This window comes from Ceratotherium simum, chromosome 23, assembly GCF_057802395.1.
Source record: "Ceratotherium simum simum isolate JZ-2026a chromosome 23, ASM5780239v1, whole genome shotgun sequence".
NCBI classification, from domain to species: Eukaryota; Metazoa; Chordata; class Mammalia; order Perissodactyla; family Rhinocerotidae; genus Ceratotherium; species Ceratotherium simum.
The window spans coordinates 32013480-32039248 of NC_141922.1; the positions used below are offsets into that span (position 1 = coordinate 32013480).

A 25769-nucleotide genomic window follows, 5' to 3' on the forward strand; every position below is an offset into this window, starting at 1 on the left:
ATGATTGTGTATCTTGAAGGCTAAGGCAGGGTCAGCATTATCGTATAAGGAGTATAATTTCATGCACCCAAATCTGAGAAAATTGGGGATGGGATAATACTCTTTTACTCATTCTTGCCTGTTAAAATCAAAAGAATTTAATTCAGAATGTTAATATAGTGGTATTTTCTATAGATTTAAGTAGGTCACAAATGTATATTGAAATAATTCTTTCTGTTTTAATATATAAATGTATTACAATTATAAAGGATTCATGTGATTCAGAAATATATAATTTTTAACATTTCAAAATTCCACCACCCCCTTCCCAAATTAACTTCTCTAAGCTACTTCATACACACACACGCAGATGCAGTTTTATTGCATCCTACTCTATATATCCTGCAACTTGCCTTTTCCACTTAATGATAAGTCTTAGAGCTCATTGTCAGCCATTGCTTATAAATCACCTCGTGCTTCTTCATAGTTGTAGTATTTTACAGTTTGAATGCATCAAATTTTTATTCTACTTAAATTTAAGAACAAATAATTAAGCTTTCTTCTAGCAGGATTTATGCCTGAAGAAATCCTATGGGACTTTACAGAGAATGATAGGTATTTCAGAAATTCCACATTCTATGAACTAGTATTAGGAGCATGGAACGAAATGAGGAAAGAGAGCTACAAGTAACAATCAAGATCAGCAAAGGACCTTGTAAAATTATTTCCAAATGCTTATTGCTCTAACTTTTTGGCCAAAAGGCTTATTGATGCAGGCTATGTTTTAAAGAAAAATCAGACCTTGTATATAACAGTTGATTTATGAATTGTATAGTCGTCTTTTTTTTTTTTTTTTTTTTAAGTATAAATGGTTTGTTCTCTTCACCCTTTAGTTCTGTTTTATCCTTTGGAATGTTTATCATTATTTCTTGGAGAATAATTCTGCTAACAGGAAGGGCTGCTTGCTTCTTAAAAAAAATGTAGTAAGAAAACCAACAATTTGTGGACATGATGGTCATGTATTTTGACCATGATTAAGAAACTGCTGGCCAACTATAGACCACTGTTTTATTAAAATACAGGTTACAGCGTTTAAGACTACAAATGAACCTTTTATGGAGTGATAAACTGTTCTGTGCCCACCATCATCCCCCAAAATAGCAATAGTGTGATTTGACTATAGATTTTTCACCCATTCTTAGTCGGCTTTCCAACTGTAAATTTGGTAACATTTTAGAATTTGAATTAGCTGCCTCAGGGCGCTCATTTAATACCTGAAGACCTGTTTAGACTCAAAATTGAAAGGTGAGGAGTTGTCATTTTCTCTTCGTGGGTCTAGAAGCTGTCATTATTTATAATGTAATCTATTTAACAAAATTTTTTTAGCCTTTAAATTCTACTTTCTGGCTTTATTTGCTCAATTTGCAAAATTTTAATATTCAGTGATTTCATGTTTTGGTTTCATTTTCTCTTCCATTATCTCTTTGCTTGCAAGAACTATAAATGTTAAAGCTTTTCTGAATCATTAAAGCACTAAATACAGTGCTGGCACTCAGAGGCTTGTTAAATGAATAAGAGTGATGCCATGGAGTTTTCATAGAGCTTTACATGCTGTTAATTGCCATCAATCAAATCTGTTACAAGTGATAATGTACTATAATGTGTTGAAAACCTGACCTTTCAATTAACAAATCCTCCAAACTTCTCTCCTTTTTTCTCCTTGAAGAGTAGTGTAGAGTAAATTTATTTTCACCTGTGCAAGCCGATTATCTCTGGCCCAGATGTTGCTGACCTACCAGGGAATCTGACCTAGAACACAAGCCTCTAAGTTATTGCATCTTTTTACACCTTGTTGTAATGTGTGTGGTTTAGTGGAAAAATACATGTTTCTAATCCGCTATTGCTTCTATGCTCAGACTACCTATTAGGAGCCAGCCGATTTACATGTATTATTACAAATCCTCACAAGATCCTTGTAAAGTTGGTAACATCCCTGTTTTATACAGAAGGAAATAGAGGCTCAGAGAGGCATGAGGTTGTCCAGAATCACAGAGCTGGTAAGGACAGAGCTGGGATTTAAACCTAGACCTAGCAGACCTGAAAGCACTTCTGTTTCACAAACGGCTCCCAGCGAAACTCAGGGCGTTATAGAGAAAAGAGAACAGATTTAGAAGCCAATGAGTTTTGGGGGCTTTCAGAACCGACTCAGCCGCTACTAGCTATTTGACTTAATCTCTCTTAGCCTCAAATTCCTTCTTTGAAAAATAGGGATACTACTGCCCACCTTGTAGGATTATTCTGAACTAAATGGAGATGCGTGTAAAGCCTTTGGCACATTGAAAGTTTTCAAAAACATGACCTCAACTACCTCTCCAAGTTAAGACACCTTCTGATAAGAGCAAATGCCAGCATTGGCTAGTATTAAACAGAATTTTATTTTTCTGTACGGAAACAGAAGATACTGATTAGAGTATTCCCATTGTGTTTTTCATTGTAGGTATTTTGAAGACCAGAACAGATTTCAATCCCAGCAGCGATGTAATTTGTAGTGGAGATGTTTTCTTTTTCTTTTTAATTCTTTGTTTTAATCCTATTTGGAGTTGCAAATATTTCTGAAGGGTCTCAAGCTACCCAGGGCCTTGGGCTGCAATTTTGTCTTAGCTTATTGATGTGGTGAGCTGCTGGAAGCAGTAGGAGTTATTTAGAATGAGATGGCTAACATTAGGAAACAAATGAGCTGACCACATATTTCTCTGACCACTTGAATTTCAATTGAACTAACTGGTGAGTCTGTGGAAGTTTTATTTGCAAAACAAGTAAGCTTCTTTGACTGAAATTTTCTTTTTCTCTTTAAAATTGTTTTTAGGATGCAGAATAGAAAACTGTGATTCCTGCTTTAGCAAAGACTTTTGTACCAAGTGCAAAGTAGGCTTTTATTTGCATAGAGGCCGTTGCTTTGATGAATGTCCAGATGGTTTTGCACCATTAGATGAAAGCATGGAATGTGTGGGTGAGTAGTTTTTCATGTAACTTTCAAATTTCAACTTTTATTTTAACACCTGTTTCTTGAAAACATGCTGGATATAGTCAACCTAAAAACAAATTGGTTCTCTTGTTGTTAATTGGAACTGAAAATTATTTAAATTCTGTGCTGACTTGCTGAATTCTTTAGCCATCATGACGTTGGGTAGTCTTGTGTATTACATCGTGCTACAAAATTTGCTAGTTGTACATTTGCTGGGTTAAACTATTTAAATGGTGATAATAATGTTTGTCATCTGTGTAATACATCCATTTCTTAATTATCTTAAATTTTTAGTAACTGTTAGAGAAAAACATTTTTGTTGAGAAGAAAAACAAAATTTTCAAGTAGTACCATGTAGTTAACGGGTCTATCACTTTTGTTATGTATATTACTTGTGGAGCTTCCTGCTTAACCATTTGGGTTAAAAAAAAAAAAAAAAAAAAAAACAGAAAGAAATTTTTTGTGCCAAATATATTCTGTTAATGATAGACTGCATGTTGCAAAGTGCATTAAAACAATTTTACTTTTACTAAATTTAGATATCTAGAATGTATAATTTAATATATACATATATAATGTTTGTGAATAATAATTACAAATACATATTTTATTAATTTTATATTTTTTGAGTGTTTGAAAAAACAGTTTGGTATCTTTATACCACTAATTAAAAGGTAAAGATGTCAGGACCTACGTTTTGACTAATGTCTGAATCTAATCTTAGGTGTAATGGGGTCTTCACCACTCCCACCCCGACCCCTGCCACGCTGAATTGTATATGACGTATTATACATCTGATATGATGTACAACAGAGCTGTGTATTATAAATGAGATTTTCCGTCTCCTTAAAATGGAGATTTAAAGAAAATTGAGAACTTTTTTTCCTGCAGAAATATTGCTGAAATAGTCTGTAATTATATATTTGAAAGCTTGCAGAGAACCCATTTAAATGAGAGGTTTTTGAAGAAATGTGTATTTACTTTCCTATTTATGTGTGAGTTAATGCATTTATACAGGCGACACCCTATTAAAAGATAAAGTCACTAGAAGAGCATATTCAGAATGTCGAATTTGCTTTTGAGAGGCAAAACCCACACCCATTACAAATGTTCAATGGAAATGCTTATGAAACCTTTAAATATAAACAAATTACAAATAGAGTTCTATGCATTCCCTTGAATAAAAATCTTAAATAGCTTTGAAAAATCTAAGAGTAACCGTGAAGCCTGCTGAGATCTGGAATGCTGAAATATTGTGTGTGGACTCTGGGCCTGGGTCCTCATCTGCTAGTGTGAAGAGGCTGTTTAGCGGTGAATTTGATGAGGACATTTAACTTTGCATATTTTTATCCTTCTGTTCCCTCCCTCAGCCGAGGGGGTTGAAGGGTAGCCTACTTTTCCACTATATGAACTTACAAAAAGAAATGCTAAAAGCTTATATATTTAGGAAAAACACGCATTTTCAAATATGTGACCCTATTTACTTACTTTTTAAACTAGAGTAACATAGAGCACCAATCTAAGGAAAAAGAAATACATACTGTGGTTTCCTATTGAAAGAATTGAGATAATCAGAAAACAGGAAACAAACTCCCTATCCTTTTCACCAAGTACTTAGTTCCAGAATAAAACTAACACACTTGTGAATTTCAGTGGGGGCATTCAGAATTAACCTGTAAAATTTTGTCTTCTGTCATGGTATGAAAATAATATCTTCTACTGTAGGTTTTAGGTGTTGAATTGTTAAAGATTATATATTTTAGTGTCTTTAGAATGGACCAGTAGCATCCCTTCAAAAAACGAACTAAGACAAATAGAAAGTAATAGATTTTAAATTACTTATGTGACAGTCGTTTGTTGTAGATGAAAGTAACCCTATGGTTCAAAGAATTAAAGTTCCTGAAAGGCGAATATAGGTCTTTGTGGGCTGTACAACTTAATTTTTGGTATCTGAAGGTGGTGGGAATAGAGAAACATTGCTATATAAATTAGATGACATTGGAGAAAATGGACACCAAATTATCTGTTTGAATTTTTTTTGTTTTATTTTTATTAGAAGGATGTGAAGTTGGTCATTGGAGTGAATGGGGAACTTGTAGCAGAAATAATCGCACGTGTGGATTTAAATGGGGTCTGGAAACCAGAACACGGCAAATTGTTAAAAAGCCTGCAAAAGACACGATACCATGTCCAACCATCGCTGAATCTAGGAGATGTAAGATGGCCATGAGGCATTGTCCAGGAGGTGAGTCTGGATAATCACTGTTGTGGGCTGTGTGCTGTCTGAATTCTCCTCCTCTCTAACCACTCTCCCTCCCAGTAGAGTATTTATTCACGAAGGAAACTTGATAATAACATTAGTGAGAGGGTAAAATTCCACATTGTACGTTCTTGCAAATGAATGCTTAAATTGTGAAGAATATATAGTGAATATTTCCTTTACTTTCGTGGTACCTTGGAAATAATTCAGAAGAGTACCTTACAAATGAGCTTTCTAAAATGCGATTTCTAAAAGTGTGTGTATATGTTGGGTTTTTTTTGCTAATGTACCGTAAAAGTGGTTCTTATGAAATCAGGCTTTTGCAGATGTTGCTGTTAGGGAAGCACCAACTTTCAGTTGAGAAGAGTTTAGATTAGAAAGGTTTATGGAATCTGTAAAATCATCTGCATTGTTACTAGTTGAAGATGACAACTTAAAATAAACTTGCCCAAACACTGGGAAGAATAAATGTTGTCTTAATGTTACCACAATTAGCTGGTTCTCTTTGTTTTGATAATAATTTGTAGAAAACAGCTACTGGTATGTGTGTGTTTATTCATGTCTTTGTAGTAATTGTGCTGATTTGCAGTAATTATTCTGTAATAACAGGATTAGGCCCATTTACAAATTAAGAGAAGCATACATAGCTCAGGTGCTGGTTGAGGCTGAGTCAGTATGTTGAAATGCAGTTCTTAGCTCTGTCACTGTGGTTCTTAAAGCATAATCGCTTTTTATCGTTTATTTTATCACTAGCGGATGCTAAATTGCCAGAGATGAAGTTGGGATTTTTCTAGTGCCCAAAATAGAAAAGCAAAAAAGAAAGTTGCATGTGGAAAATTGCCCTATAACAATCAACACTTTTGTTTGCCTCATTCTTGCTGTTGGTGCATAGCTTTTCAGCTTTGCGACTAGAGCCCAGAGAGTATATATCTGCTTAAAATGGATTTATATCTGTATTATGCTGCCTCATAGAGATTGTCTATGACCCATGGAGGAAGACAAAACTTTTAAGACTTGAAGACTCCAGCCAGCCTTTGAGAACTATTAGATCCAGATTCAGAAGCTGCTATGAGGAAGACAGCTTTTCCTCTTGAATTAGTTTTGCTTTTTTTCTGCGGGGTCTTTGAAACAAAGTTTTTTTGGGTCTGCTTTTCACTAACAAGGATGGTTTTGTTCAGTTAAACTGGGTATTTTTCAGTCAAAATATAAGAAAATATTTTCTTACAAAACTAATAAGCCACTTCTTGGATAGCTGAGAGCATTTAACCTGCAACCTTGTGCCTAAAAACAAACCTGATGTATTCAGGTAATGGAAATAAAGACTTTCTTTGTTGAATATTGTTTATATAACTACCCCCCCATTCCTCTTCCAGCAACGTGGTCCCCCAATTGTGGTTTACGTTAATAGCAAAAATTAACCTGAAAATGCTCCTATAACAAACATGCTTATGTGTAACAAGAGCCAGCACATTCCCCTCCTCTTCGAAACTATTTTGACCCAGCTCCAGACTTGCTTGAGAATTTTGTAGATAAGTTAGATTGTTAACCTATAATGTTTACTGCATTTTTATTTTTTATGCTTTCAACAACAGTATACGGTCTTAAATTCCTGACAGTGTCAGGTTATATTCTATTATGTCAAAACAAATGCTTATGTATCATCTGCTAATATTCTCTTTTTGACAAGTGAACCAGTAGTGAACTCGGATTTAGTTTGTATTTAGGTTTTACCAAGTATTATTTATTAGGATAGACTGGCTATCGCTCTAATTCCTGTATATACATTTTCAGTTTAATGAATTCAATTTTTTTATAACCTTTAAAGTTATATAAAAGGTTAGTAAGTTTAAAAAGTTAGTAGGTTTAAAAAGTTATGTTGGAATTTTTTGTTTTATGTTTTGTAAAAAGGGAACTAAAATAGAATTGTTGATAGAAATGTAAAATTACTCCGCAATAAAATAACTTTTATTTACAAACATAAGAAATGAAAACTAGAAAATTAATTTTGAAATTTGAGCACCAATTGGCAAAAATTGGCATAACTTCCAGTGGAGTACCCCACCTTGCCTCAGGTAAGAGAGGGAAAAGTTCCTTTCTTCCATAGGTCATGGCGATTAATGGAAGAATGGAGAAGAAAACCACTTTTTCCCATTTTACATCTTGACTTGATTTCAGTGATCTGCTTTGACAAACCATGCAAAAATGTAAGTCGTAATCAGGTTGGGAATACAGGCATTTTCCAGATCTTTTCAACATGTGTACGGATTTTTCTCCTGTTGGAGCCAGTCTTAACCTGATTGCACACAAACGCAGCCATAACCTCCTTCACACTAAAGCACCGGCACGTTACAATCAGCTGCTTTCGATTACTGGAAAGCGTAAGTTAGAGGTCAGCGGAATGGAATAGTCACTAAGTGTATAAGATATTACACTGAAAACTATTAATAATGAGAAAATAAATGGCTGTGGGTTTAAAAAGAAAAACCACATACACAACAGTGTAATGCTTTAGCCTATTTTTTCCTTAATTATCGTATACTTACTTGCTTTTAAAACATGAAGGAATATCTGGAAATATCTTAAGTTGTGGATTGATTTACACTTGAAGCTACTCTGTTCATTCCCAAACTTTTCTTTTTGATTAGATTTCTGATTACATAACCTGTAGAGTTTCTTGGGCTTTTTTTCCCCGTTATTTTATTGAGGGGATCATAAATGGTTTATAACATTGTATAGTTTCAGGTGGACATTATTATTTATCAGTTTCTGTAGAGACTGCATCATGCTTACCACCAAGAGTCTAATTTCTATCCATCACCATATATATGTGTCCTGGGCTTTTTTGACACTCATTCTTCAGGATTCTGGTCTGGTGGTCAGGAGATCTGGGTCTCTGCACCCCGTCAACTCATTAATTCTCTGACTCTTGGCAAGTCACTTAACCTCTCTTGGCCTCTATTTTCTCGTTTGTAAATTGAGGGTACCCGGGGTAAGCTAAGATCCAGTCCAGTTCTAAAATCTGATGATTCTGAGACTAATTGCCAAAAGATATGGACAAGTTCTGTGGTTGTCATGTGAAGGGTGAGGAAGAGACTTGTTAAGCCCAAGAGCTTTGTTTCACAACCAAAGAACTGAACACTTTTCCAGTAGCTGAACTGTGCATTTGCCAAGCCTTTCACATCTGGCAACTTTTATGCTCCTTCCTCCTCCCTCCCCCCCTCCTCCCCCTCCTCCTCCCCCCTCCTCCTCCCCCCTCCTCCTTCTCCCTCCTCCCCCGCCTCCTGCCTCCTTCTCCTCCTCCCATCTCCTTCCTCTATCTCCTCCCTCCTCTTCCTCCTCCTTCCTTCTTCCCCTCCTTCCTTCTTCCCCTCCCTCCTCCTCCCTCCTCCTCCTCCTCCTTCCTCCTCCTCCTCCCTCCTCCTCCTCCTCCCTCCTCCTCCTCCCTCCTCCTCCTCCCTCCTCACAGATAGTCAACCTTCAAAGACTAAGCAAGACTCTTTTTAAATGTGCGTATGACTGGTGGTTTAGCTACCAAGACAGCAGGAGGATGGAGAAGGAGAAAAGAGAGGGGATCATAAAAGACCATGGGGGAAAAAGAAAGATGGACAGTGAGTGACAGAGAAAAACAATTGAACAATGAATGTAGAAAACAAGGGGAAACAAAGAATGGACTACATAAAAGTGAAGACTGAACTTATTGGAGGTATAGTTGTCTGCTCTTTGTCCTACTCTAAGCATGCTAATTAGTAGAATTTCACCCCACTGGAACTGATTTATTCTATTAATATATAACCCGCAGCTTTAAATGGAAGGAATTTCAAGTCTGGACCATGCTGTACATTAGGCAATATATTCATAGAAAAATATAAACATGCTATTATCATAATTAAATGACAAATGGAAGAACAAAATCATGGTTGCTGAGGTACAAAGTTGGATGCTGTTCAAGTACAGAGGAAAATGTTGTCATTTGGAGGTGGCTGTAATCTACTCTTTTCAGGATCGGTAAACATAACCTCAACCTGAAATATTCTGTCCCATCTGTATGAGACTCCTCATTATTTTGTAAAGTCCTGTGACAACTAATTTTAATTTATTCATCAGATATTTATTGAGCACTGTTATGTACCAGTCATTGGTCTAGGCATAATATTGCTCAAAGAGTCTTGAACAGAGCCCTTCCTAGTGGGAATCATGGCAGCAAAGAAGTGGATGAGTGCATAATTTCATGTGGAGATGGGGCTGTGAAGAAAAGTAAAGCAGGATAAGGAGCTAGCAAAAGATTGGGTTGGGAGTGTATTATTTCATGTAGGGTGTTCAGGGAAATTGAAGGAGTAACATTTGATCGGAGATCTGAATGAAGATCTTTTGAAGACCTAGGGGAAATTTTTTTGGCTGTTGACTCAATGGCTATGTTTTGTGAATATCCTTGATTCTTCCACTATTTATTAGGGAAGAGGAAGAAACAGAGATCCAGCGAGGCCCTGACTGGTCCAGAGTGATACATAGCCAGTTTCTAGCGGTAGAGCCATAGCGGTAGAGCCAAGAGTAGGACCAATGTCTTGTTGCCTAGGAAACCCAAGTTTTCTTGTGCCTTTTCCTTATCCTTATAATAAAAATCAAAAATAAAGCCATGGTTGTCCAATATCAAAGGAGCCAATTTAAAACTATTTCTCCCTTGATCCTAATGCATCATTTTACTTTTGCTCTACAGATACTTTTTAAAAATATACACCCTGCCATCGCCACCCCCTCCCAACATCTTCCACTTTGAAATAGTTAGTGAAACATACCCCAAAGGTCATTTCGTAAATGCCAAAGTGTTTAGCGACTGGCTTTGCTTTGATTCAACTGTCCCTACTAAGACCTCTTCTTTAATTTTACTGTCATGGGTCCTCAGTGTGTTGGGAAAAAACAAAGTGGAACTTCAAGATTGTTCTTTTCGTCCTTAGCCTTTCAAAATTGCCCTCCAGCTGAGGCTGCCTGTGTTGAGCCATACCCAGCACTCATCTCTGCCTCCTTGCTCCCTGGCCTGCACAGAAGCACTGGGATCTGAGCTCCACTCCCACATGTAGTGGCTCTGTGCCCAGCATGCCTTTTTTATTTCTGACACATTTAAACAGTCAGACTCTTAAAGTAATTTAGGTGATGCTTTGACATATGTTAAGATAGCTTTCTGTCTCTTTTGCTTGTGGCTGCCTCAACTTACCATACCACAGTTATGAGTAACAATATGGTGCAGTTCTTGAAGCCCCAGTTGTATTTGCTCCGAACTATGCTAAAATTTAAATATGAAATCTGCTACTACATACTATTTCAATTTGAAAATAACTCATTCCTCTTATAAGACATTACTTGACCATTATCTACTTTTTTTTAAGTGACTTTTAACTTGGTAGGAAATAAAAGAAAATATTATTTAGCAACTTAGAACCTGAATCTCTGCAAACATCTTTTTAAAAGGCAATAGTAATAAAACCTCTCTGATCTTTGTTTTTTGTATATAAACTGACAGCAACATGTGGACTGGGTATTAGATAATATAACTAAAGATGATTGTAGATTATGATGGATTAAATTGACAGCAGGAAATGAGCACATTTTCAGTAGGATAGGGTCAAGAAAATATGCTTTAGACATATGTTCTTTATTTCTCTACATTTTGTTTACGTTTGAGTTGCAATTTATGTGGTCTGTTTTGTACATGCAACCTCAAGAGTAGTTTGGAAGAGAGAGGATAAGAGAAAGCCTCTTTTCTTTTGAAACTTCCAGAGTTATCAGGAATGTAGATATTGAAATTTTTACATGAAGAAGAGAGCATCTAAAAAGGGATTCTTGGGGCTGGCCCGGTGGCGCAAGTGGTTAAGTGCGCACGCTCCGCTGCGGTGGCCCACGGTTAGCTGGTTCGGATCCCGGGCGCGCACCAACGCATTGCTTGGCAAGCCATGCTGTGGCGATGTCCCATATAAGCAGAGGAAGATGGGCACGGATGTTAGCCCTGGGCCAGTCTTCCTCAGCAAAAAAAGAGGAGAATTGGCAGATGTTAGCTCAGGGCTGATCTCCTCACAAAAAAATAAATAAAAAGGAATTCTTGTTGCTCCTGTTTGCTGAATACTTTATTATATTTCTTTTAAAATCAGTGATTTGTGTTAGTCACTTTAAGCAAATTGTACTATTTTCCAGGTATTCTGAACACATGGTAGCTAATTATAATATTTATAGTGATTATAAACTGGGACAGTCACGCACAGGCAGCCACATTTTAAATATTAATGTATAATTATCATATAAAACTGGTGTTTAACAAAGATCCATCTGCCCCCAAACAATTCTTCAGGAGCTAAAATCCTGAAATTCCTCCTTCAGTGATCTTAACAGTGAGCCTTTAGTCAGTGTCTTGGGAAGTATCCCTACCCTCTCTGTGCCCCTCACCACTTTATTTTTTTACTTCTTCCCTGGAAAGTAGGTAGGGGACAACCATTGGCACCTGTTGGTGGTGGTGTTTTGTTTTTTTAGCAATGATTTCTTTCAGGTTTACTAATTCTCACATGTCAGAGGGTCAGGGTCTGAGGAAATGGAGGAGCAGAAAAGTGGGCTCCACTGTAGTGTGCTTGGGAGATCATGAAAAATCCAGAGAGGGCAGGAAGAAGAGCAGTCTCAGACCTAGACAAAGAAATCTAAGAGTGTGCAAAGCACCCATTAAATGGAGGCTGAGGGAGGAGATATAAGACAACCTCTTCTCCCAGTTTCGTTTTGAGCCTGTCCTGGTGCCAGCCTTGCTTGCCAGAGGGGCCAGGGAGCGGGCGAGTGAAAGAAGCCACACCTTTGTGCCCCTCTCTACAGCTTCGCATCTGGAATCTATGCTCGCCCCCATTTAATTATAGTCGGGAGCAACATGTACTAGTCTCTTTTATGGCTACTCGTAAAAAGGATTTCTCAACTACATATGCCACCAAAGGCCCCATGTTCTATGTGTAACAAAGCAAGGACAGGAAAATTCCAAAGGGGCTTTTCTTTTATGAATTTTACACAGCAGTAAGTTACTCTGATCTTAATGTAGTATATATAAAACAATTTTTACAACACTCTAAAATAAAAACAACTTTAATAGGACACATATGGTGTCAGTGGTAGAGCTTTTTTTTCCCTCTCCTTATAGGGGACTTTTTTTTTTTTTCCTTTGAGATAAGAGAGTCTCAAGTATAAATCCCCTAACGGTTTCTTAGAACAACTTATTTTCCTCATCAGACACCTCTCTGGGATCTTTCAATGGTGTTGATAAAAAGAGCGCAGGCGGTTTGCTCATTGAGATTTCCTGTAAATACTTACCCAGCTACTGAATTGAGCTAGAGTTGTACTTGTGGATATCCTCCAGGATCAGGGGGGCAGGAAGAAAACATTTTAATGGAAATAATGACAGAGTTTTACTAAAACCCCAGCATGATTCATGTTATCATACAGAAGTGGTTAAGATCATAAATTTACTTCGTGCAACAGAGAGAGGCAAAAAGCTTCAGGTGGCAAATATTATTAGAATTAATTTAAACTGAAAATGTATAAAGGCAGTAGATTTTGCTTTACAATTGACCTGTGTATATAATACTTGGACTTCATATTTCTATGTGTCAGTATTATTTTCTTGTATTTGGGGACTTTAGAAACTAGGAGTAAAATATTTGAACTTGTATAGTCAAGAGACATTTAATAATTGATATTATACCCTTATGTTCTGCCCATTACTTAAAGGATTTAATGATAACTTAATGTGAAAAGATATTTGATAATATGCTTAAACAAAACAAAACAAATGTAAAAGATCAGAACTATGAAAAACTTAAATTAGAATAAGAGCTCAGGACTGACAAAGAAAATAGACCATATAAATATGTGTTGGTTGAGCCAAAAATTTGGCTTTGGGTTTCCCCCAGGAAAGGGAATAAGTGGATATGGTTCTTTCTATCTTAATTTAAAATAAATGATTAATTATAGAATGCAATATTGACTTAATAAAAGCTTTTGGAGGGATAATCACCACATATGTGTGTATATATATATACACAACACATATATACATATCCATATACCCGTGTATGTTTATATGAATATATATTTATGTATATACATATACACATATATACACACAAATATCAATACTCATTCCAATTTCAGACACATTCAAGTGTGTGCATGTGTATGTGGGAGGGGTGGGACCTACATTATAGAATTTAGGAAATTGATGATAATTCTCACCGTAAAGACAATATTCTAGTTTCATAAGGAGACAAACATTAAACCTATTTCTCAAATGGGGAATCACATCCAGAGCAGTGAGTAACATGGTGCACAGTGTCTTCAACAACATCCACATCACAAACGTGCATTTCCAGAAGGCAGGAGGCAGCTTGGGAGTCTTGACCCCTCGATGAAAACTGAAGGTGTAATCATGAAATGTGACCTGATAGAGGCACAGGCAATATGGAATCGGGACTTTTTGACTTACCACTTATATTTGAATAGAATCACCCATTAGGTTCTTTCAGTGAGTATTGAATACATTTAGAACTTCATGGTATCTAGAGAATCTAGAGAATATGTATTTGTACTGAGAGTCAGTTACTCTTTGAACTTGTCAAAAAGACTGGCATCTTTCCTATATGGTAAGAAGTTCTTTTTTGTGTGTGTGAGGAGATCAGCCCTCTGCTAACATCTGCCAATCCTCCTCTCTTTTTGCTGAGGAAGACTGGCCCTGAGCTAACATCCGTGCCCATCTTCCTCCACTTTATGTGGGACGCCACCACAGCATGGCTTGGCAAGCAGTGCGTCGGTGTGCGCCGGGGATCCGAACTGGCGAACCCCGGGCTGCCGCAGTGGAGCGCGCGCACTTAACCAGTTGCACCACTGGGCCGGCCCCAGAGGTTCTTAAGTAAGATCAGGAGTTGCATATGTAGATGCAGAGCTCTTTCTGATGATTATCTCAAGCACTGCACTAATATTTTAAATAATATTTTGTGATTTTTGTTTCTTCTCCAAGGCTGGCCTTCAGTGATTTTAATCTGTCAAAACTATTTGATATGAAAGAACCACGTGGATTTTGAGTAACTGCTTACTGAGTTAAATTGACTTTATTAAAATATGTTACAAGGTGCCTTCTAATTCCTCTTTTGAACCTACTTCCTCAATATACTTCAGGTAGTAAGTATTGGAGTTGAGTTTCCAACAGAGTCCATGATTTTTCTGTTGCCATGTCTGTAAGTTCATCAAAAAAATTATTTAAACGTCTGGGGGCCGGCCCTGTGGTGTAGCCGTTAAGTGTGCGCACTCTGCTTTGGCATCCCGGGGTTTGGATCCTGGGCGCGTACCGATGCACTGCTTGTCAAGCCATGCTGTGGCAGTGTCCCATATAAAGTAGAGGAAGATGGGCACGGATGTTAGCCCAGGGCCAGTCTTCCTCAGCAAAAAGAGGAGGATTGGCGACAGTTGTTAGCTCAGGGCTAATCTTCCTCACAAAAAAAAAAAAATTATTTAAACATCTATTAATTCCTATGTTCTAAAGAAATGAACAAATTGGAACAAGGGGTGATATAAACAAAAGAGTTTGTAGTCTCATTAGGGAAAAAGAAAATGCACTTTACAAAGTAACAAGAAGTCAAAGTTGAAATTGTAATTCTAAGTATTGTTACAGGCTCTGATATTATAGGAAAAAGTATCATTTTTAGCTGTTGTGGCCAGGGAATACTTTCCGAAGAGCAAAACTTAAATTATATTAGGAGAGGTGGGTGGAAAACACGTTAAAAAAGGGAAGAGATGGTTTTAGACAGAGAGAACATTGTGGGGAAAGATGTAGATGCTGGGGGTCCCAGGGAGGGTAAGCAGAAGAGCCTGGCTGGAGCTCCGAGTGTGTGAATGGCAGTCACAGAAGCTCACAGCAAAAATATAAGTTGCATACTGATTGTGAAGTGCTTCTCTGGAGAGGACAGGATTATGAATCTACCTTGTACACAGTGGAGAGTCACAGGGGACTTTTGAGCTTGGAGATATTTTAGTAGAATGCTGATTGAAGATGGAAGTGACTGAGGTTCTGTTGGTAAGGTGTAAGTAAGAAGATAAACTGCACATCCCAGATTTGGGGCAGAGCATTAAGCAGAGTCTGAGTTTGGGAGATTTACCAGAGAATACTTATGGGTTCTCATGTTTATGCATTTTTCTGTTATGCTTGCTTTTCTAAAGAGTGCAGGAGTTTGCTTTGACTTGCAGTCCACTGTGACCCTTATATCTTCTTCTGCCAACTTTCTAAGCCAAGCCATTCCCCAGTTTGTATTAGTGAAGTTTATTTTTTTAAATTGAGGCACATTTTGCATTCACCCTAACTGAACTATTTTTGCTTTCTAACTGCTACTTCCATTTGCCATTTACCAGGATCTTTGGATGTGTTATTCCCTATTTTCTAGCTTATGATGTTAACCTTCTAATGGGTTTCCCTTAGGCCAGCTTGGAATACTCTGAAAATTTAAAGTACAAAAGTTAAATATTATTCAGATTATTCAGAACATGAAAATGTTCCTACAAGGTCCAATTTCAATTTAATAACCTAGGGTGGTTTTATCTATCATGTCGTTTACTAGCAGCTGCCTGGACTGTTGAGTTGAGCAGGATTTTGAGTTAAACACTGGGTTCAGGAGAAAACTATATAGTTATCAATTTGTGGTGTTTGTGGTATGGGGTGGAAAGGAACGTATCATGTATTTGCTCCCCCAGTTCTAGTCCCTTAACCCATTCTGTTCATGACTCTTTCTCTTGCCTTCCCTCCAACCCTCCCAACACACTTGGATGTTTTTGACAAAGAGTCAACTAGCTTCTATTTTATACCTTCAGTGATAGTGAATGACTGCATATTGAAAAAAACAGTATGGAAAAATAGTGGAATAAGTTGTAAATTTGGTACATCTTGGCATTGGTCTCTTACTGGGTGAATGACATTGATCAAATTATTTAATTTCCCAAAGCTTAGTCATATATGAAATGGGGATACTATGTCACAGGGTTGTTGTGAGGAGTAAATGAGCATATGTGCAAGTAGTGAGTTTTTATTCTGCTACATTTTGTTGTAATTCTGTTGTTAATTCTGCTCTATTTTCCATTCTCCCCATGGCTGGCTTACTCTTGCCTCTTTGCTGTCCTTTGATTTCCACACACCTCATGGCTTCAGGTATCATTCAGATGTGACTTATCTTCCATTTGAGCCCCAGTCCCACAGATCTGGCTGGTGATGGGCATCTTCCCTCGATATCCTGCCAGCAGGTCAAACAAAGCATAGCTGAAACATACCTGGCTGTCCTTTCAATACCTTATTTCTCCTGGGAATGGCTATCCTTTTTAAAAACGTCATTAGCTTCCCAGTTACCCAGGCTCTCAGACCTACGTTTGAATCTCTTCCTCATATTCAGACAAAACAGGATTCAGATCCTTGCTCAACCACCTAAAAGTAGGCCAAGTTGGGAAGTTTACTTAATCTCTGTAAGCTTCAGTGTCGGCATCTGTATTATGGGGATAATAACAGACGCCTGCTTCATAGGATTGTAATAAGGATTACATAACATCATTCACATCTTGCCTTGCACAGAGTCAAGCATTAGAAAAGGTGGGTTGTTGTTATTATTTTATTTTTTTAAATAACCACCCACCAAGTCCTGTTTCTCTGCTGTCCATTCATCTTCATTTCTATTGTCTCTACATGACTTGAAGGCTTTTTATTCTCTTTACGTGGAACATTGCAATAGCCTTTGTTAGGCAGAGGAAGTACAGGTTAGTTTGCATTCCAGCTAACAGATGTGTCAACATATTCGAAGTTGAACTCCTTTCACCTCATTTACAGTGTAATCTAGGTGGTAAAACTGAAACACTAAGTTCTAAAAATGGCCAGGACTGTCATTGAGTATCCTGATTACCATAGGGCCCAGTACAGAGTAAGCCTCAAATGTTGAAAGGGATGAAGGTTGCAGGATGACTGGGACAAGTGAATGGTGGCTGAAGGGCTGAGACTTCAGAATATAGACCTAGAATGATGGGAGGATTTGAATAAGTGAAAATGAGTAGAGTGAAAGGAAAAGATCAAATGAGCAAAAGTGTGAAAAAATAGGATGTGTATAGGTTAACAGTTAATGTATCCATGGAGGATCTGTTTGAAACAACACGTGCGTTAGGGTGCAAAAGGGGAAAATTCAGGTAAAAAGAGTAGAAATAAGGAGAGTGAATGAACTCAGGAAATTCTTCAAAATCAATAAGAATTGGTTACCAAATTGAGCCTCATGGATTGACCAGTGCCAGAAAAATTTGAGACTGACTGAAGAATTGTCACAGGGATGAGGAGGTCTCTGCCCATTTGTGGTAATTCATTTATAAACCTCAAGCTTGGGCATATGAATATTCAAAAAGAAGTTAAAGCATGGGTATAGTATATGATACATAGTTTATAACAAGTGAATTAACCACCTACGTCATAAGAAAGTGAGCCTGAAGTTAGGGATATGGGTCTAGATGTATAACCAATTCAGTAATATATGTTGCTTCACTGTAACTAAAGATATTTTTTTGCTATGGAAATTCAATTTCTTAAACCCATTATATATCTAATAATTTAATCTTGAGGAGAGGGTAGGATTTATAGAAGGGAAGGCAGCGATAGACCCAGATTCAGGAGTGGTCAAACTAGATTCTACGCAGGATATCATGGAGATGGGTTTTCTCATGGCTCTTGGGGAGGCCTGGCAGGTAAGGATCTGATCTCTCACCCTGGTTGAATGAGAGTAGCTTTTTTTTTTTTTTTCTCTTTTACATGTTGGGAATTCTGCATGAGTTTTCCTTTGGAAAAAAGCATGTCTTCCTATAAAACAAAACTTGCAGTTGCACTCATTTACATCCCTTCCTTTACGTGTTGAAAACTAAGGTGCAGATAAGCTTGGTTCTTGCTTAGACATCACACCTAGAGCTCTTTCTCCCATACAGCCTCTTTGTCTTTGAACCCCTGCTAATTCCTGGGAATTCCTCAGAGGTAATGCGAGTAGGATTGTTCATATATATCCTCTATGGTGACTGGCCTTTTATTTTTGTAGTGTTTTCTCTCAAAATAGTGGGATAAAACTTAGCATGGATTGAATTCAGTAATGTATTTACTTTTTACAGTGGACTCAGCAAGATTCTATGATGGACCAATAAAAAAAATTCCTCCCTTTAACTAGTTTACCATTTTTCACTTGGAAATATGAATTAGATCCAGTTCAGTATGATATAAAGTGGACAAGCACATGATGTGCTCCAAACAACTTGATTTCCTCTTGTGCTGCCACTTTAGCATTTTATTCAGTAGGTATTATCTTCCCTTGTTCCTGGGAGAAAATTCTGGTAGATCTCACATCTTTTCTACTCACTTTTTGGTGATACAGATCTATGGTCACTTTTAGTCATTGATACAGTCTTAAATTATTACAATGTCTAATCCAAGATAATAACAAAAGCTAGAAACTTGAATTAGTAATGTCTTTGATTATTATCTTGGACTTATACATAGAAAATGTACAATGGACTTGAGCTGATATGAAGACTCTATTTTCCAAACTACCTCTTTCTTGAAAATTCTAAAGGAAATGAACCTTGGATGAAATGAAATGGTAAAAAGCGACTCAATGCTAATCCCTGGAAGACGTATGTTGTGTAGACTCCCATAGACTCCCATCCCTTTCTCACTCTCTTCTTCTTTTCATCTGAAGTCAAAACCTGTAGAAGGAAACCACACGCCTCCGTCTTGCGTGTGTGCAAGGACTTCTTGTACTGTTCTTGTATTTTCATGTTGAGAGTGGTATTGCTAACTTGAGTAATTTAAAGTAATTTCTGCCTCAAATGTCAAGTGTCTGTTGCATTTCAGATCTTCCTCTATTTGGTATAATTGTCAACTCTAAGCATGCAGATTGACCTAATACAGTGATCAAATGTGCTTTGAATTAAGAGCTATTTGGCTAGCTTCTGTAGTGCTGTTTGAAGCAGTGTGCTCTGTTTTGCCATTAACAGTTTGCTTCTACTTTATCAGAAACATAAGACCTGTGTATCCCAGGAACCACTATGTGAAATTTTCCACCAGGTGGATGACATGTGAGCATATCTAGTTACAGAACTATAACATTGGTAGTAGCCTAATTTGAACCATTCCTTTTATAATAGCTTACATTTATTAAGGACTTGCTTAAAGGAGTTCAAACAAGGGTAGTGACCTCTTAAGTACCCATATTTCAAAATTTTTTTTGAACCATACAGCCCTCAAATTGCTTATCTTTTATGCAACTTTTAGTATTTTGGAACAAATGAATGTACAATTAAAGATGATTGAAAATTCAAAATATGTGGTCATTTATTCTTGTATATTTGTATGTGTTGGGGGGACGGAGATGAGAATTAGTGGTTTCAGCACTGCATTTAGGGAAATGTTCAATGTTGTGCTCGGCATTTTGTTTGACAGTTGTCACATTGTTTTCGTTGTCTCTCCACTTTGTTTATTTCCCTGCTTCTTAAGCAGCCTGATGAAATCTCATCAGCCAACTGCGATTGAGTTTTGATGAGTGCCAAGTAGCTTTGATGAAATCTAGTGTAATTATCTTAAACTCTACTTGATTGGCTTTAATGCTGGTGTTTTCCATATTGAGAAAATTAGTGCATTTGTCCGCTACTGGAGAGAGAAGCCCGGTAAGAAACAAAGATAGCTCCAATACAGAAAGCAACTACAATTTAAGTTCATTTTGTACCTTTGTTTCAAAACTAGCTTGTCCATGCATTTAAACTTTTTAAAAAATGTTTTATCATCTGTTCCTTTTAACAACAACAAAATCAGAATTAGCTGTTAGCCAAAACTACTCTCACTCATGAACTAGAGAAAGAAAATATATAATTCCTGTTGACCAGAAAAAAGCTTTGGAGTGCTATTATTGATTTTTCTAAGGTGGGGGGACAAATCATTTTAGTATTTTAAATGCAAAATATTATTTCATTTTATCAACAAAGGGAAAAATGAGTTTTAAATTGTACTTCCTAATGATATTTCAGGCTACAAAGCCAGTACTGTAAAGGAGTCAAAGAATTTTGGAGTCAAAAGACTCCCAAATTTAGATCTCAATTTCTGATACTTATGATGCAGAGGAAATTAAACTTGGTGAAATCTTGTATAATTAAATTATATAGTGACATTGTTGTATCTCTTAGGAGATTATGATGATGCCAGAATCTCAAGAGGTTTGGGGGCTAGATCATGGTGCTACAATAGAGTTTTCAGAATGTTCACATAGTCTGAGATAAGACAGTTTGCTGTTCAGCCAGTGTAATCTTCCCTCTTAATACAGGAGGCCAGCAACCCTCTGCTGTCCTCAGAGCTTCTAAATCGAATGCGTACTGGATCTGAAATTGGAAAAGACATCCTGCTTTTATTCAGTAACCATGGGCAGCCCAGCCACCCTCAAAGGTTCTTGGGGAAACCGGGGTTGTTCTCTGGACACTTAGAGCTTATTCTCTATTTATCTCAGTTTTCTGGTTTGAGGTGATTCCCTAAAGTTACTACAGAATTTTGACCTCCAAAGGCTGGCACAGAACATCCCTACTCTAAAACTCATAAGATGGTGGCAGTTTAAGTGAAGGCGGATAATTGAAAGCAGTTCTGTGGCCCTGGGAGAAAGGTATATATGTTATATTTCTTCAAAATCATGTATTTTTGTGCCTTTGCATAACCTAATTCAAATATCTTTCCTTTTCCGTGTTTTTTCCTTGGTCAGTTTTCAGTGGGCATAAACTAGCTGATTTATTAATCACTAACTATAAAGAGTTCGCTTCTTACTTTTACTACATTGTTTATAGAGCGTTCAATCAAGGACTACTTGAGAATTACAGCGTTACTGGGTTCTGCTAATGGACAGCAAGCAGCTTTATGTGAGAACAGAATGGGATCAGCAAACGGCCGACTCCTCACTAGTTAAGTTTTAAGTTTACTCATGGTCTGACTGACGCTCATGTCCAATGGAAATGAACGTTTATCAGAGTGGTATCTTACAGTGATGTAAATTTTATTGCATATTATATTTTAAATAATCCATGAAATGTCTGGCAAGGGCTATCTTAGTGAATTTTTCAGATGAAGCCCCAAAACACAAAATAAAAAATGTATATTATTATTTATTATGTATAGTGTTCCGAAATTACCTCTCCATAAATCACTTCAGAATCTACACTTTGATATAGTGATTTTTTTTTTTTTTTTGCACTCACTTATTAGGCTGTTGTAGCTGTTATCATCATCATCATAATCTAAACCAAGAATCTGGTGAGGCTTTTATATACCAAGTTCCTAGACTTTTGATGCAGTTTGGTTTAGAGGGAGGCTACCACAGAAGATAATCTCTAGGTAAAGAATGTAGGAGAGTGACTTCTGACAGCTCTGTTCTCAGCTTCTCTTTTGAATTCTGATTGTGATCTATGTCACAGCCCCAGATGAATTGCAAATAGTTATTCCAGAGTCTGGATATAATTGCTGTCTTCTTGGTATGGGGTTCCCTGATCCACAAGCTTGAAAGATATTGATAAAATATGCATTTTTTCTGGTAAGATGCATGGCTTTTCATTATAATAGGTTATTTTATAAACAATGAGCTACCATGATGAGGCAATTCAGGATTTTAAAAGTTTAAAAGCTGCTACAACTGAAATTAAAGCAATAACCGACTGCTGAAAGCAGGAACACAGACACCATAGAAAAATGTTGATGCTAATTGCTTGAGAAGTTCATAAAGGAGGTATATTACTTGAAAAAAAACTTGACCAGAAGGGAGCTGTGATTGGTATTTTCATCAATGGCTAAAACAGTTCAGTGTGTTTGATTCTTATTCATCTATTTGTTAAAATATTTCAAATTTCTTTTTCTATATAATGAATTTTCTTTCAAAATTATACTTGTGTTCTTCAGATTTCCAAGTCCCTTTAGAATTTATTTTTATTTTTAAAATTTATTTTTAATAAAAATTGTACACATTTAAGATGTACAAGTCCTTTCTTCTTTTCTTCATTGCTTGCTAGACTCTACTTCAGGAAGGGGTTTGTTGAGGCAGATCCTAAGTGGACTTGGGCCAAGAAGCTATGAGCAAAGCCTCTACTGTGCAGACCATCTGACTTTTTAATTAGAAAACTGCTCAAGTCCACACCTCAGTGTCATCTCTTGGGACTCCTAAACCAGAATCTAGGGTATCTTTACTAATGTTTTTCTTTTTTAAAACATGCAATAAAAATGTAGAACCGTAGCCAGGGGAGAGATGAAGGGTAAGGGGGGTGTGTCTCAAGGGACTGATAACAGGATTAGAACTTTGTAGAAATCATTTGCATTTCTGGCTAGCATCTGTTATAAAACACACGTACTTAACTTGGCTGGAGCTATGAAACCTGGTGTTTTACATTTCAAGTTCATTTTAGGCAAAATGCAACACATTATCTGGTAAGCAGAAGTGACTACCTCTGTGAAAATTTAAACGCAGGAAGGAATAGTCTGGCATTGGAGGAAATCCACTCAGAATAAAGCTTTTCTTTACCCAGTTCAGTGGCAAAAATGCAGGACTCCTTTTAAATTGTTTGTAGATGAAATTGAAGATGATGTTAGAGTAGCAAAATCAAAAGGTTTTAGAGCGACTACAAGCTATAACATTCAGGAAGCTGTGTTCTACTGTGTTGACTTATAGGAGGTCAGTTTGGATCTGTTGGTATTTGAGATTTCCTTAAAATTATCTCTAGTTCAAAGATGGTATAAGCAATTGTAGCTTTTTAGGAGAGATACTGTTTAGAGAAAAACATTCACCTAAAAGAGGCATTTTTTTTTTCATAAAACAGCATCACAAAAATCAAGAATTGATTTTACTACTAAGCTTGTAGCACACACTGGGCTTTGAGATTCTAGATAGATTTTTTCTTATTATGTTAACAGAATGTGAGCAAGATACTTGGCTGTTAACTTACTTGGCATCTTTCTCTTCATCTACTGTTGAGCAGGTGCTTCGTGGGGGTTGTAACTCGAAGATTACAACAAATCTTTGAAATGTTACTTCTTTGAGCAATTCAGCCTGTGTTCTTGCAAATGTTCTCCATTTTGAGTGATTGAACAGCAAAACAGAGACAAAGACACAATGTAGACAGCCTTAATGCTAATGCTGATTTAATTAATTTAAATTGCTGTCTTGTATAACTGTCCCATAATAACTTTTTAATCATTGCATCCTTTGGTCAAGTAACTTTTTCAATTTTTCTCCCTATTCTCCCTGCTAAACGGTTTGTGATGGGTCAGCTGTACTACCAGGCCATCAAATGTATTCAATTTTGGAAGCAAACACTTCGTGGTTGTTTAAAAATCCAGAGTATTCACATGGGGAAAGTGTGGGAGGTTTCAAGTTTCTGAAACGTTCTGCAGAAAATGAAGTGATAACAGTTCCTGCCGGTGGCCATATGACTCAATAATAACTGGAAGAAAAACAAATGTTTGTTTAGGCTTGGCCAGAGTTAATCACAAGCCAGAGTTATAATCTTATTTTTGCTCACAAACATGTTTCGTTTCTCCAGGATCCCTTTCCTCATCTTCTGAAGACACGTTCGGCTTTCTTTAGACTTGGCTTCACTCTTGGAGAGATATTCGGTTTGTATTTTGTGCTGATTCAAGACTTGGTTTTGATTCCTACCACTTATTAAAAACACAATAAGAGCAAGGTCTAAAATCTTTTACCCCAGCACAATGTTAGCCTGTGCTGTGGCAAAATGTGGGCAGCATTTGTGGTAGAGGTAGATGCTTAGAAGCTCTTCATTTCAATTCCATGACTTACTGCTCAGTTCATCAAAATGCTTTACTCGAAGATTGCAGGATCCATTTGGCACCAGCATGTGCTAACATGAGCTTTTGTTGTGTTTAAATTTCTTCTCAGCTTGGTTGGCCAGATCTTTATTTTATTTTGGTCTGTAGGCACATCTGTCACCTGTCTCCTCAGAGGTTATTTGCCTCTTGGGAGGGACTCCTTTTTCCTGAACCTAGCTTTGTGTTTAGCTTCCAAATACTTTTCACATTTCTATAGCCACAATCAGGTGAGCCACCCAATTTTTAATCCGTTTGGTTGATGGGCTGGGGAGTTATGGTCTGTTTTATTGTATTTATTTATTTTCACTAAGTGGGTGGGATATTATAGCTTTAATAAATGACCTTTTGTGCTGATAGTGTTGTGGGCAGAGAGACTGTGTATTTTGAAAAGAAAACCTTTCATTTCAATATGTTAAGTAATTCTGCAGGAATTCGTAAATGAAAGGTTTAAGATAATGTATTTTAAGGAAAGTTCCTAGAGCATTCGCCTAGGAAAACGGTGGGTGGTTGTAAACTGTCACAGGGATGAAATTACTTGAACATTTCTGGCTTAATTTTAATTTCTTAATATTTTAAAGATCTGAATTCATAAAGACTTTAGTGTAAACAAAAGCAAACATTTGATTTAATAAACATGCCAAGAAATGTAGCAAAACTAAAATTTTTGTCTGTGGCAATAAAACTTCTGAGTCTTAAATGTTTTATCTCTTCTAACTTGAAATTTAAACTCTAAAGGACGCTAAATTTTTATGTGACAAGAATGCTGTCTGATATAGCACTACTATACTGTGATTTAATTTCAAGGATCCTATTGTGGACAGGTTCAGGATTTTAAGCAGATATATGGGAAATGTCAGTCTTTATATACTTCATTCATTCATATTCCCTCTATATGTGTATATATGACCAAAACGTATATTTTCTTAACTGGTCTGCTGAAAACGTGGAGAAGGAGCTCTCCCTGCAATATGGATCAAATCTGTTAGGTGAAATACCCAGTTCCTAAAAGGCTTGGTGAGAATAACTTTACAGAAGAGTCATGATGTAGAATTGCAAGTTGAGACATCTAGGGGTAAATATTTTGGTGTCTCGTGTGCAAACTGCCTTTAGTTCCTTGATGACGTGGCATCTCCAGTTGATGTCAACCTGTTCTAACCTCGATGCCACCCCAACCTGGGACTCCACTGATGGTCACCTGCTCCATCTGTTTGTATTTTTGTCAGCCCTCAAATGATGGGAGGCAGAATAGCAGAGGAGTCAAGAGAGCAAAGGCTTTGCCGTTGGACAGTTCTGAGATTGTCTCCCCAGGGCTGCCACTCATTAACTATTTGACATTGGACACATCTATGATAACTGTTTTTCTTTTCTGTAAAGTGGGGACAGAAGATGGAATCTGCTTTTCAGGCTTGTGGGGCTTAAAGGAGAATGCACAGTGTCTGTACATAGCCAACATTTCCTGGGTACTTATGGCTCTTTATATTAGTGTCAGTGTCCTGACTCCTTCAGCTGACCCTGGGTGGCTTGCATAGGACACTAGAGTTTTTCAGGTTCCAGAAAGTAGTAGTTTTGTTCCAGATTCCCAGCTCCTTCTGTTA

At 37.1% G+C, this 25769-nt stretch overlaps 1 protein-coding gene across 1 annotated transcript in view; it reads left to right on the forward strand.

The window, feature by feature from the left end:
• RSPO2 (R-spondin 2) overlaps window positions 1–25769 on the forward strand; it is a 162047-nt gene that overhangs the window by 106313 nt on the left and 29965 nt on the right. The window contains exons 4-5 of the mRNA XM_087447546.1: window positions 2846–2989; window positions 5061–5249. Coding sequence (XP_087303672.1) covers window positions 2846–2989; window positions 5061–5249 — 333 coding nt within the window. The remainder of the gene's footprint in view (window positions 1–2845; window positions 2990–5060; window positions 5250–25769) is intronic.